The 13,563-nt window shown below is 63.1% G+C and overlaps 1 protein-coding gene across 1 annotated transcript in view; it reads right to left on the bottom strand.

Moving 5' to 3' along the window:
• Nucleotides 1-4,384: 4,384 nt before the first annotated feature.
• ADARB2 (adenosine deaminase RNA specific B2 (inactive)) overlaps nt 4,385-13,563 on the bottom strand; it is a 356,490-nt gene continuing 347,311 nt past the window's right edge. Inside the window, exons 9-10 of the mRNA XM_045072338.1 lie at nt 10,874-11,052; nt 4,385-9,227 (exon numbers count right to left, since the gene is read on the bottom strand). Of these exons, the coding sequence (XP_044928273.1) occupies nt 9,051-9,227; nt 10,874-11,052 (356 nt within the window). The 3' untranslated portion in view covers nt 4,385-9,050. The remainder of the gene's footprint in view (nt 9,228-10,873; nt 11,053-13,563) is intronic.

The following is a 13,563-nucleotide window of genomic DNA, read 5'->3' as shown; positions in this document are numbered from 1 at the left end:
TCTTGCCACCCTGTCTGACCGGCTGCCTGTCTGTGGTGGGACTGGTGGCAGAGGGGGCCCTCGGCCTGAGTGGCCCATCCCGTGAGGTTGCTCCGCGTGCCCGGACGGGGTTTGTCGAAGGCACCGCAGGCGGGAAAGGCAAACCCACACCTGGACTATGTAGTTCCTGTTGGGATGGAGGCTGCGCTTTCCCGGGAAGCGGGCTCTCTCCCTCAGCTCCTTCCCAGTGGCCTTGGTGGCTCTCGTGCCGAGGAGACCCCACAGAGCAGCTAATGCTCACCGGGGCCGGGAGGCCGGCAGATGTCATCGGCCCTGAACCGCTACCTGGCAAGGCTGGGGTTCACGTTCCAGTTCTTTCCTAAGGCCTGGGAGTACGCTGGACTCCTGTCCACCCCTGGCCAGGCCCAGGGTCGCAGCAGGAGCACCAGTCCAGACGGCACCTGCGGAGGCCCCCCGGATTGTTCTGGGCCTTGCAGGACGCCCTCGACATCTGCGGTGCTGCGGGCCCGAGAGCCTGCTTTGCTCCGTGGGCCGGACCGCCCTCTGCCCTGACACCGGCTCCACAGTCTCCTTCCTTCCTCCCTCCCGGTCCCCCCACTCCTCCCCTTCCCTCCCTCCGTGCTCGCCCCCCATTCCTTACGCCCCCCCCGCTTTCCATCCCCCCCAACACACTCACACTCTGCGGCTGCTGGAGCAGTCACTGTCCTGTGCGCCCTCTTAGAGGAGCACAGCCTGACCCTACCCCTAACCGGCTCAGCAGATGTCACTGTGCTTCCCCTTCCAGTCACGCTAAGTGTACGAATGTCCCTTGCGAGCAGAGCCCTGCCACCTCAACGCTGCCCCTGACGTGCCGGCAGCCGATAGACGCCCCTGTGGGAGTCACCAGGTCATGCTCGTCGGACCACAGCCATCTGATGTGTGCGGCGTCGTGTCACTCCGGCTCTGGGACACACGGGCAGTAAGGCCCCTGGGAGGCTGCTGGGGTCTCCTGGGAGCCCTAGGCCCACCAGGCTTCAGGCCGCAGGGGCAGGGTGGGACCCTCGGGGCAATCCTGGGCCGCGGGCCACAGTCCGCACAGGGCCTGGCTCCTTCTTGAGGCACTGCAACCTGAGGTCAGACACACGTCCCTACTCTGCTCAGCCTTTGACAAAGCAGTCTCGTTACCTTCGGTTTGGATCACCTGAATGGCTCATTTTAAGAGAAATGGCAGTGTACCCCCGTATCAAGCACCAGCTGGTGGCGAGGACAGCTGGTCAGCCAGACCGGCCGGGAGGGGTGGTTCCCGCTGTGGGCTCTCCCCACCTCCCCAGGCGTGCTGGCCGCGGGCCGCAGACGCGTCCCCCAGGAGGCCGGACCCCCGGAACTGCACGCGCTCTGGGAAGGCTCAGCTGCTTTATTTACGCCCTCATGCCCCGGACGTTCCCGCGTCTGCTCGTGCTGCTCTCCGCACTGTTCGAGCTCGAGACCCGGGGAAGACAGAGCCTGTGCCCTGTGCGCGCACAGAGAGGTGAGCTGTGAGGAACGGGCTGCGGACATCCTCAGAGGAGGGCCCCAGCCCAGGCTGCAGGCAGTGGCCCTGAGACCCACCCGGTCCGGAGAGAACCCACAGGGTACCGAGTGAGGACCAAGGCCCGGCTGCTCAAAGGGTTGGAAGTTCAAAGTTGGGCCAAACAGGTCTGGGAGAAAGACAAGTGGATGGGCGTATGGGGTGGACCCGAGGTGACTCTTCTGACCCGTGTCTGCCAGAAAGAGTCCGCTGCAGGCAGACGACCCGGCGGGGGGGTTCCAGCCAACCGCTGCCATCAGCACCGCAGGGCCACGCAGCGGGCTCGTGGGAAAAGTAGCCACGGTGGGGAAGGTGGGGCTGTGGCGGCCCAGTGTGGGTCCCTCACTGCAAGGCCAGACCAGCTCTGGACCGCTAAGACCGCAGGCCGGCTCTGTCAGCGAGAGCCCGGTGCACCGCCCGCAGCGCAACCCCAGCACAGACCAGCCGGAGCTAGTGGCACGTGGGCTTTGTCACAAGCTCGCTTCCCGGGAAAGCGCAGCCATCCGTCCCGAGGGGAACTAACCCATAGTCCAGGTGTGGGTTTGCCTTTCGTGCCCGTGGTGCCTTCGACAAACCCCGTCCGGGCACGCGGAGCGACCTCACGGGATGGGCCACTCAGGCCGAGGGCCCCCTCTGCCACCAGTCCCACCACAGACAGGCAGCCGGTCAGACAGGGTGGCAAGAGGGACTCTCGCCGACGCAGCTGAGGCACAGGGCGGGCGCCATCCTCCAGGAGCTGGTGGACCCTCGAGGCCAGCAGCCCCTGCATGCGGGTGTGCCCACCCGGCAGAAGGCATGCTTCTGGAGCCAAGCGGGGCAGGGGTGCGCCCGCTCCCGCAGTCCCGCTGGGCTCTCCGAGATTTGTGCTTCTCAACCTGCAACTCGGGAGGACACCCGGCGAGGGGAACGCGGGTCTCACGGTGGCTGTGGCTGCCCGGTCTGCCCGTGGGCCAGCAGGAAAGGGAGCGATCGTGCTGGGGAGGAAAAGGACCCTGACGGCCATGAGGGCTGTGACGGGCAGAGGACGGAGTACCTGTGGCCCCGGGGGGTCCTCTGGGCCTCTCTCGGTGACACCATGCCTTGTGCGGCCATAACGGACATGCACAGTGACTGACGCTTCATGAGAGCATGGTGAGCAGGGGCTCGGACCCCTCAGCAGCAAGGGTGGGCAGTCCTGTCCTCTTGCTTGAAGGAGTCTCCATGCTCCATTCTGGTCCCTGTCCTCCCAGAGTCCAAAGAGCGGATTCCTGTGGTTCTGCAAGGCGAGTGCACTTTGTGGGCTTGAGACGCTCTGGAGCGCAGCTGTGTCTGAGCCCCTGGAGGCCCGGCGGCCCCGGGCAGGATGGCTATCCCGGGCTCTTGCAGCCGTTTCCAAATCCGAGAGGCTGGTGGCTGGGGCAGGTGTTCATCAAGTCCTCTCCTGCTCTCCTGAGTCCCATTCACGGTCCCTCTTTGTGGGTGACACTCCCTTGGGACAGTGCGTTTCTGTCCCCAGTCAGTCCTGGGGAAGGAGGCTGCGTGAGTTGCCGTGGCGTGGACACCGGTGTGAAGGGTCATGGTTCCGCCCTTGCCTCTGCTCCTCAGACGTCACGCATCCCGTCACATTTTAAGAAACCGAGTAGCCTTTGGTTGCTTTCCTTGGGAAACATACACTTAGTGTTTCCTGAGACAATATGCCACAAACTCCATGTTTTATAAAAGAATTTCTTACCAAGAAAGAGAAATGGCCACAGCAGAGAGCTGCCATCAGGCCGGGGCAGGGGGCCGTTGGCTGGCTTGGAGAATGACCTGGGTGGGCACACGGGATCCTCAGGTTTGAGGAGGTCACTGAGACCCGGGCAGCTCATTTCCAAGGCGAGCGGCCCTTCTCTGGCAGGAGTGAGCATGTGCGTTGGGTACCCGCGGGGCACACCGAGACCAGTGCACGGTCCCTGCCAGCAAACATCCAGGCTCCCAAACTCAGACCATGCAGGACATGTTACTCTCTGACGCATTTGTGACTTGTTTGAACCTCCTTATACTCAGGCCTGCTCTTCCTTCCTGGTAACGGTGGCCCCCACTCTCGTCTCTGTTGGGATAACTTTCTGCAAGACTCCCCAGCCCTGACCTGAGGGACGGACTGTGTCAGTGCTGCCCTGGGGGGTCCACAGACCTGAGGTCCGCTGTGCCCTCCTGGGATCGGGCCTTCCCTGCCGTTTGTGGGAAGCGCGGGCGGAGCGAACACCGTGTCGGAAGCACCCTCCCCGCCGCCCTCCAGCCCAAGGGCAGGTGCGGTAGGATTTCAGGCCCCAGTGCGTGAGAGGAACACTTTCAAACAAGCAGTGTCGTCTGCAGTCCTGACTAGCCCGTGGGCCCTGGGCCCAGCCCACTGGCCATTCTGCTCCACGCCTGGAGGGGCAGTGGAATGTGCAGCCCCTGGAGAGAGATGGGGTTCCCGGATGGACCTTGCACTGCTGAGCCCGTGCAGAGCCCTGCAGGCCCGAGGCTGGACACAGCCCGTGATGGGCCCATGTTTCACATGCTAGTGAAAATGTGGGTGGTGGGGGGCTCAGAACGTCTTCAGTGTTTGCAGTACTTTAACCTTCCAAAACACTGGGACCCTCTGAGTCCCGTGGAGTCCGCCAGCGGCTCCAGAGGCCGGGGCTGACCCTTGTCCCCACCCTCGCGAGTCAGGTTGTCGGTTGATGTGAGAGCTATAAGGGCAGCTCCTCACCCCACTGAGCTCGCTGATGCACGTGACTGGAGGAGGACGCGGGTTGTAGAGTGGACGAGTGGTTTCTTTGCAGTGGGCGGGCCCTCCGAGAGCCCTCCCTCCACCCCCTCCACGGCACTCAGAGACCACCCCTCCAGAGCCTTGCCTGATGAAAGATGCCCAGCAGGCCAGGGGAGCACAGTTCTACTCCATGTGTTTATTCACTTAACGGAAACATTCACTTATCAGATATCACTGAAGGGCAATATACAGAATTTGGAGGCAAATTAACATGTAAATTAATACTTTAAGGTTTTGGATTTTTTTTTTTTTTTTACAAATATTACAAATGTACATCCGGTATTGCCTTTCATTCATGCTCTCTGTGTACATACCTTTGCTTAAGAATTACTATATATTAAGTTCATTTGCTTAAAAAAATGCTGAAAATTAGCTGAAAACTAACTGGGCACTGCTGGGAAGGTGTGTTTTCTGTTTGTTTTTACGGACGCGTCCACTGCGGAGCAGTAGAAACCGGGCCGGCATGAAACGAGACCGTGGGATCCTGATCCGTGCATCGGTATCATCCCTGCGAGTCTGAATGTGCAACGCAGAGCCGGGAAAATAACGTGTTTCTTTCTTCGGGGGCTCACACGGTCTGTAGTCCCCTGCGGGAATGCTGTTATTCTCGCTTTCTGGAGACCTGGCCATCAGCGTCCCTGGGGTGGGAGCTCACACTAACGGACGTGTTCCAGGAGTCCAGGAAAGGACTCCACTAAGTCCCCCTGGGCTGAAGTCCCAGGAACCTGCGAGGCCAGCGCGGCTGCGCTCAGAGGTACCCGGGCCTGAGACTGATTCTCGGCTACGCCGGGGAATCAAGAGTGTAGGGAGGAGCAGGCACTGACGCGGGACGGGGAGGCAGGGAGAGGAAGATGAGGGAGACCCCGGAGGCGGCCCTGCTGGGAGGTGAGCAGTGGTGGTGGCGGCTCGTGGGTCTCCTGGCTCCAGGAACTGGGAAGTGCTCCTCTTCTCCGGGCCGCCTCGCCAACACCCTGCGTGTTTTGCATCTGTCTCTGCTTCGACACCCACCCCCTCACAATCCTTTATCTGATTCAGAATTTGTGGGAGACGTTTGACAGGAACGAGCAAGGTCCCCGCGTTGCCAGCACAGCCCTTTGAGCAGGACCACGGACAGCGGCACGCTCCCCCAGCTCTGCCTGGGAGGCCCCAGCGCCACCCCAGACAGGCAGGTCTGTCCGAGCCCAGTGCCGCCGGACGGTGGTACTGCCTTTCCTGAAACACAGACCTTTAAATCTGTCCCTCTGTCTGTGAGCTCCACAAGAGGCTGAGCTGGGGCAGCCTTTCCAAACAGTGGCCCTTCTTGTGCTCGGCTGGGGTATGGCTCCGCGGCCCCCACCAGGAGAGGTGGTGGGCCAGCCGGAACAGGGACGCTGGCTTGCTGAGGGCTGGCCGATACTCTGTCAACAGAGGCCGTACTCCTCACTTCCCTTTGGTCTTTGTTAGGAAGGAGCATTTGTTGTGTTTTGGGTCAGTTAGATGATTCCATTAGAATGGCTTCTCAAAAAACGGTCGCAGACGTTTCCCTAAATTAAAAATGTCTAAGTTTCAAATATCCTTTTAAATTTTTTAAAACAAGATACTATAGACAAATCTTGAAATTTGTAATCTAAAAATAGCATTTCATCAAAATACTCTATTCTATACTGGGCATCAATATACCATGTATTTACTGTTTATGGCTCTCCAGACGTGGTAAACACTACACCAAAAAAAAATCCTCAAAACAGCCGTTTAACTGTATTGTTAAGAACAGCTTCCGGTGAAAAGGAAACTATATGAGAAGTTACGTGGGAAAAACTCAACCTGACGTTTCTGAGGAACAACAAGACTCACGAAATCAGTAGTGACGTGTAGGTATATACAGACTTCAAGAGACCCACAGGAGGAACAGGAGTTAGAGACCTGCAGCTCCTCCCGTGGGCAGAAACCCAAACCAGAGAGACCCTCGATCTAGTCCCTGCGGTGAGACCTCGAGCAAGAACAGGCAGGCAGGCCGCACGGCCGGTGGCTCGCCCCTCGGGCTGCGTGCTGCGGAAGGATGCGACTGTGTGGCCTGAGCCAGGCGGGAAGCCTCGGTGGTGATCTCCCCGCTGGGAGTGTGTGCCTCGAGGCAGATGCCAGTGGAGCCAACCTGATCGGGACTTGAGTGGCGGGGCTGGGTACACACGTAGACGTGGCACAGGATGTGGGAAGTGAAGGACTCGGAGGCACCAGGTGGGAGGCAGCTCAGACGGGCAGTGCGGCGGTCAGGATGGCCTAGACACAAAGCCGCGCTGCGTGTTCCTTTGGGCTGTGAAGCAGAGTGAGGCCCTCAGGCTCCCCAACGGCCTCGTCTCTGGGCTGGCGCCCCCTGTCCCTCCAGCCACAGCACGTGCCCCAGCAGAGCCCTGCGACCTGGCCTCCTGTGGGTGACCCGGCCCCGCAGTCCTGCCTTCCCTGCCCCTGTGCCTCTCGGTCCTTGGTCCTGGACACGTGGCCCCCGGCCAAGCTCGGCCTCTCAACGGCGCTTCCCGCTGGCTTGGGAACGCCTCTGTCCCGACACAGCTGCTGCGCAGGGCCTTCCCCTCTCCTCCGGGTGTCCCGGCCGACCTGACAGATGAGTCCCCACTCTGGCGTCGGTGGCTGTGGCTTTCCCGGGAAGGAGATAGTTCGGTGGAGTGTACGTTTCTCTGGAGGGCCAGCAGCCGCTGCTGAGAGGCATCACGGCGTGTCGGGTGTCGGGCAGGTGGTACTGTCCGCGCCCCTGGGGTCGGGTCGTCTGGGTGGGCCCCGTGGTGCCGTGGGTGGATGGGCCCATCTGCCTCTGTCGTGCACAGTGCTGCTAGGCCGTCTCCTCACTCCAGAAGGGGCACGGTTTGGAGCGCAGGGGTAGAAGCGGGGGCTCAGAACGGGAGCTGTCGAGGGTCCCAGCGGCGGTGCTCCGTGCGTCCGTCCTTTCCGGGGTGGGCTCCGGAGAAGGGCGAGGCTGAGTCTCCGCCAGCAGTTTCATCCGCATTTCATCCCGGTGACATGTCCGACGGCCAGAAGCTAATGTAAACCGGCCACGTGATTCCGAACTAGTTCGTCCCGAACTAAAGATTAATATGCATCATCTGTTTGCACCAACATTTCCCTTCTTTCATAACTTTGTTTGCAGAAACCGTGTGCTGTGTGCCCATTTTCTTTCCCAAGAGAAGGTGAGTGAGACGCTGAGCCATGTGACGGCCCGGAGGAGCTGGTCCCCGCAGCGGCACCCCTGCTTGTCCGCAGCACATGTCTGCGACTCCTGTGGCCTCCTGCTGGCCTCCTTGTCACATCCGCGATCTCGACGTGATGGGCGGCACACTGCTCCGTTCCTGGGTCTGGGGCCGAGGGGCGGTCCTGCGCTCTGGTCAGGGTGTGCACGCAGGGCTGGCCAGTTGGAAACCCCGCCGGGAAGCCCCTGCCCCAGGATGGGACGCTCCGGAGCCGGGCTGCGTGGCCTAGTGAGTTTCAGGCGTGGCTCTTCTGCGGGGGAATGAGAGGCCTGTCAGTCACATGACAGATGTCCGAGATGAGTTTGTGGTGGTCCACGTGGACAGTTCGAGTACCCGGACGGACTGACAGCGTGGGAGAGGACGCCTGTCTCTGGCGTGCTCGGCACCCGCTGCGCTCCTAGGGAGGGTGTCCGACGCCGGCTTGGAAGGGGACAGAATCCTGCTTCTTGTGGCTCAGCAGCTGCTGTGTGCGTTTCGGCCCTGCAAGGCGCTGATCGGGGAGCCCGAAGCGTGGACAGCTCGCAGCCACTGCAGCCCCGGGAAGGGCTGCTGTGGACACTCCCTGGGCTCGCTCTCGGAGCGAGCTGTCGCTCTCGCTCTCTCGCGCTGTCGGAGCGTGGTCTGTGACGTGGTTCCCTTGTTACCTGCTGAGGGGGTGTGCGTGGTCGCTAACCTGGATGCGGCTGCCACAGTCGTGGTCAGCGGCCATGGGCATCTGCCGTGGAGCCCGCGCTGGGCCCAGGACGGGTGTGGTGTCTGCAGGGTCTGTGGCACTTGGTCCTGGAGCCCAGGTCCTGCCTGCGTCTCCGCTCCTTGGGCGCTGCTGGAAGGGTCTTCGTTTCTCTGGTCTGAGTTGAGGGTTCTTCAGTACTGCGCGTCTCCAATCCGCTTTGAAGGGAGGTGGAGTGAACACTCAGGTGAACGATGAGGATGGTAGAGCGTCCTGGTGGCGTCTTTGGGGAGAGCCCATGGCTTTTCTCTTCATTGTGGCTTATCCTGAAGTATCGTGCCAGCTCGTGCTGCTGAGAACCAGACGCGGTGCTGGGGGTGCGGGACGGGTGGGGCAGACGTGGTACTGGGGAGTGGGGCAGGGAGACGGATTGGGGGCAGATGTGGTACTGGGAGTGTGGGGTCAGGGGGCAGCAAAGACACTGGAGGTGTGGGGGGCAGAGAAGGGGTGTGGGGAGCGGCACCCCAGGCACCGCCGGACCAGCTGCACCTACGACCCTTCAGCCTGAACGGAAACTTTCCTGCGGACACACCAGGAGGAGAGATTGGGCTGTGCCCGGGGCCTTCGGGTCTGGGGGTTGTGGGTCCTGGCAGCGTGGGAGCAGCCACGTGAGAAGCAGCTCCTACTTCAAGTCTAGTTGCCCACGGAGCACTGACCACGCGCATGCTTCTGGAGTACCAAGGGCGAGTGTGCAGGGAGCCGGTGAGCACGGCCTGCTGCCCCCGCCGTGCGCGTGCTCTGCTCCGGGAGTGCAGCGCCCGGGGCTCAGAGTGTCAGTTGGAACTGGTCCTGCTCGGGCGGCTTCTTCACCCAGGTGCCCAGCCCGGCCTTCTGGAATGCCTTGAACAGCTGCTGTTTGACCGACTGGTAGGTGCACGCCCCCCGCTTGGCCTCACAGTACATGGACGGCGTGTCCCCGTGGCTCGGGATCCGCGTGCTCAGCTGGGGGCGGGAACAAGACAGCGGGTGAGCCCCCCAGACAGCCGTGCCGGGGCCTCCGCACAGAACACGGCTCCCGGCCGCCTGCCCTCGGCGCCTGCCGTGAACGGAGAAGCCACACAGCGGACAGGAACGTGTGTGCAGTGTGCCGCAAAGGAGCTTCCTTAGCGGCCCACAGCGACCGTCCTGGGCGCCCCGGTGGGCCGGCTCGTGGTGGTCCCTGCCCAGCATGCGCATCAGGACGTCACGTTACCCACCTGGGGTCTGTCCCGCGTTAGTTACGTGTCCGTCTGACCCCAGTAAAGGGGAGACAGCCCCGGTGGGCGTGTGCCCTCCAGCGGCCCTGACGTGCCACGGACGCGCCGGGGCTGCTTGGCGGGGATGTGAGCAGCGGCCGGCGACAGACGTGCAGCTCGGCCGCTGTTGAACAGGTGTGCTGTGGGGTTTTCTCTTGCGAGAGGGTCTGGGACTGCTGTGGGGTGGGGTTCGGGGGTCGGGGGGATGACTGTGGGCACTAAAGCAGCGTCGTGCAGGTGGGAGACGGGGGCGTTCGAGTTCTCCTGCCGACCAGTCAGGAGACCGGTGGGACGGGCCGTCTCCTCTGTCGGGTTTCTGGGCCGGGACCGGGCCGGGCTCTGAGGCCAGTGTAGGCAGGGATCCCCTGTGGAGAGGCCAGCGGTGCAGGGAGAAGGGCCGGAGGCCTGGATGCCCCCCGCGGGTTCGGCCCGTGTCCTGGAACAAGTGCAAGGGGCCCTTTTGTTTAGGAAGACAGAATCAGTGGTGCTCTCCGACACGGGTCCCTGCAGTGTGCGGACGAGGGAAGTGTGGACGGTGCCCGCAGTGGGCGGGGAGGCAGCCGAGGCCCCGCGCCCAGGACAGAGCCGGGTCCCGTGGACTCGTGGCAGGCACAGAGGTCGTGCAGGTGAAGGGCCACACGCACAACGTCCAGGGTCCCCTGAGCTGCAAGCAATGCTCATCTTAAGGGTGGGTGTGTCTGTCCCGTGCTGCAGTTGACAGATGCGCCCCACACCCCTGTTCCTGTTGGGAGCTGTTGCTGGGTAAAGACGGGACAGAGGCACAGCTACTTCTTGGGTTTCTGTGTTCCTGACGCCTATTCATGTCTGTCTGGTTCTGCCACAGTCTGCTGTGCGTTGGACACGTGCACATCTAGATCTCAGCTGAAACTCTGGAAATGTAGTAAACTCTGTCCCCGTTTATCAAGGAGGAAGCTCAGGACTGTCGTAGAAATGCACGGTCTTTGGGGTCAGGAGAAGAGTTGTGACCTGTGGCCTGGCGTGTGCTCCTGATGTCATTTGGGGAAACCACTCCCCTCCCTAGGTCGCAGCCGGGGGTCAGACCACGTCAGGAGCTTTCTCTGAACTTCCCTTACGGTTCTCTACATGCAGCCGCCCGAGCCCTGTCTGCGAGGCATCTAGGGCCGCGGCCAAGTCCTCGGCGGCTGGCTGGGAGGTCCCCGGGCAGCGGCTCCGTTGCAAGTCAGCGGGGCCCAGGGTGAGGGACACAGCGGGAGTGGCTGGGGGCCATGGGTGCCCCTCGCTCGGACCAGTGTGGGCTTCCTGGGGGCCCCTCCCTGTGCCCACCGGGAGCCGAGGGCGGCGGGGCCGGCCTCCCCCAGAGCGGAGCCCTACCTTTCCGTACAGCCTCGCCCAGCGTGCGGAGAACACGTGCTTGCAGAGCCGCGACGAGCCCCCGCAGCTCCTCCTCCCGGTGGTGCCGTCGATGACCTCCACGTCCGCGTTGCCCATCACCCAGTTCACACTGAAGTGCGGGGACTTCCCCGGCTGGCGGGCGGCGGCGTGGCTCACTCCTGCCGAGAGAGAAGCCGCAACAGCAGGCGTCAGGATTCCGGCCCCGGCAGGGCCCCCGCCACCGGCCGGCGCGAGACCCCGCCTGGCTGCCGCGCTGCCGGGAGGCGCCCACACCCCGTTGCCCCTTTTCACACGGGCCTGTGGCTTCTGGGAGGTGTTCATGGTACCAGACAGGCCCCGGGGCTTGTAATTTCGGTGAATGCACGTGGAAAAGCCGAGCGAGCAGGACAGAGAGCAGAGAGCGTGGGCTGAGAACCAAGGGATGTGATCCAGCAGCGGCGGCCGCAGTTTTCAGGCCTTTTCCGAAATGCAAACACGAGGCCCCGTGTTCAGGAGTTATGGAGGATTTCAGGACAACAGCGGAGCTTTAAGTCGATGGCGGGTCTAAGTTTGGTCACTGGGACGGCCCTGGACACTGGACGTCACAGCCCCGGGAGTCCCAGGCTCCTAGCGCAGAGCGAGAGGGGGCCTTCGGCGTCCCTGCTCTGGGCAGCGGCGTCTGACCTCCGCCTGGCCCCCGTCCCGCCCGCAGCCTGTGACGTCGGGTCTGATGGGCCCTCACCGGCTTTCGGCCGGGCCGTCCTGCTGCGGCTGCTCTGCCCGCCACCCCAGCGTGACCTCAGGGAAGGCGTGTGAGGCGCGGGTGGGTGTGAGGAACGGCCCACGGCGCCGTCGAGCCCGACTTCCTGGTGCAGCTCTGTGCCCGGCCGCCGGGCAGAGGAGTGACGCGGGCTCTTGTTCTCCTCGGTGACGGTGATGGTGGGGGATAGTTCACAGCCCGGCCCTCCCCCAGCACCACTGCTCCTCCCACAACCCTCCCTGAGCCAGTGTGTCTGGAGCACCCCTCCTCCTGCCTGCTCCTCCCCACAGAGACACCCCCATGCGCCCTGGGCAAGAGGACGCCGAGGGTCCTCACCGGCGGCTCCCGTGTTGGGAGGGGGCGGCTTTAGTACGTTGTGCCTGGGCCCCCGCTGGCTGTGGGTGTCCCTGAGGGTGCCGGGGTGTTGCAGAGGGCGTGGCTGGCCCCTGGGGGCCTGCAGCAGATGTAGGGAGCAACCCTGTGTCGGGGCAGCCCAGCACCCCAGGCCCTCGTGAGGGCAGCCGTCCCGTCAGCACCGAAGGGCAAAGCTACAGACCCAGGGCTCCCGCGGTGTCACCGCCAACTGGGGCCTCCCGCCGTCTGCAAACCCGCCGTCTGCAAACCCGCCGTCCGACGCTGCCACCTGCTCCTGCCACAGCCTGACTCCCGACCGGAATCTCCTGGCGACCTTCTCCAGGTCACGCACGGGCAGGGCCAGGCATCCTGGGCTGATGGCAGCCGGACAGCTTGTGTCCGTTCCTGGAAGCAATTCCCTGCGGCAGCTGCCCATGCCAAGAGGTGGGCAGGGGGACAGTCTGGCACGTTGGCCATGAGACGGCCCTGCTGGGCAGAGGGAGAGTGGCCAAGGTCAGGAGTGATCTGTCACCGAGAGAGGCGGGGGCCTTCCCCAGAGCGGCAGGCAGCCAGTACCCCCTCCCGCCCTGCTCCCTCTGCTCTCAGTCCCTCCCTCCCACAGGGGAGGGTCTCCGAGGTCCACGGCACACCTCCCTGGCCCCCTGCATGTCCCCTCTGCTGTGGCAAGTGCCCACTTTGCCGCCGGCTCTCGGCACATGGACGCCTGCTTGGAGAGGCTCGGCTGCAGCCCCGCAGGATGTCCACAGGCGGGTTCTCCGGCTCCGCACATGGACGCAGGCAGAGAGAAAAGGCACTGGCTGGCGGACAGCCTCCCGACCGGGAGTGGGCAGCTGCTGCCCCCCAGCCCCTGACCCACCTTCTCTGGAGCTCGGGTCCCAGATGGCCGGTGTGTGTTGAGGCGGAGAAGTGTGCACCGAGGGAAGTGATTTATGCTGTAAGTCACAGTGTGAGACCCGTTGATCTCCGAGTGTCAGGGCCCAGTCAGTGACCAGGTGCGACGTGAAATGAGATTTTCGGTCCAGCAACGATCTTCACCGAGCCTCGGTGACCGGTGGGAAAGGTGGGGCGCGAGCCACGTTGACTCGGGAACCAGAAGCAGCGCCCATCCTGCCTCGGCGCCTGGTTTGCTGTTCCACCACCCGTTCCTTCCTGGGCTGTCAGCAGCGACACAGCGTTCTGTGGGAGGCCGGCCTTTGTCCCAGGAAGGGATGAGGCCCAGCGGGGGTGTGTGCGGAGCCCCTCCGTCGCAGGGGGTGCAGCGCCCCCTTCGATTGGACGGCCCTCTCCCGGGTTCGTTATAAGCGGGCGGCCCCCACCCCTCCTGCTGTCCTGGGTGTGCAGGAAGCAGCCCACGCATTGGGGTCGGGGTCCCTTCTGGGTGGAGCACAGCTGGCATCATGTGTGTGCACTCGAGTGTGTACGTCTGTGGGTTACTGTTTGTCCCTGGGGCTCCAGGGTTAGGGGCCCCTCAGGCTTGTCCTTGGGTGAAGCGTTCCCACGGCGCCCGCGGGCACAACGGTTTCCTCTTCCTCCTTGTTCTCTCTGCTTCTGTCCC

Source organism: Mustela putorius, unplaced genomic scaffold (assembly GCF_011764305.1).
Source record: "Mustela putorius furo isolate JIRA1106 unplaced genomic scaffold, ASM1176430v1.1 tig00004033_pilon_pilon_pilon, whole genome shotgun sequence".
Taxonomy (NCBI): domain Eukaryota; kingdom Metazoa; phylum Chordata; class Mammalia; order Carnivora; family Mustelidae; genus Mustela; species Mustela putorius.
Note: the sequence above shows the minus strand (reverse complement) of the source record. Positions and strands in the feature narration are given on the sequence as shown.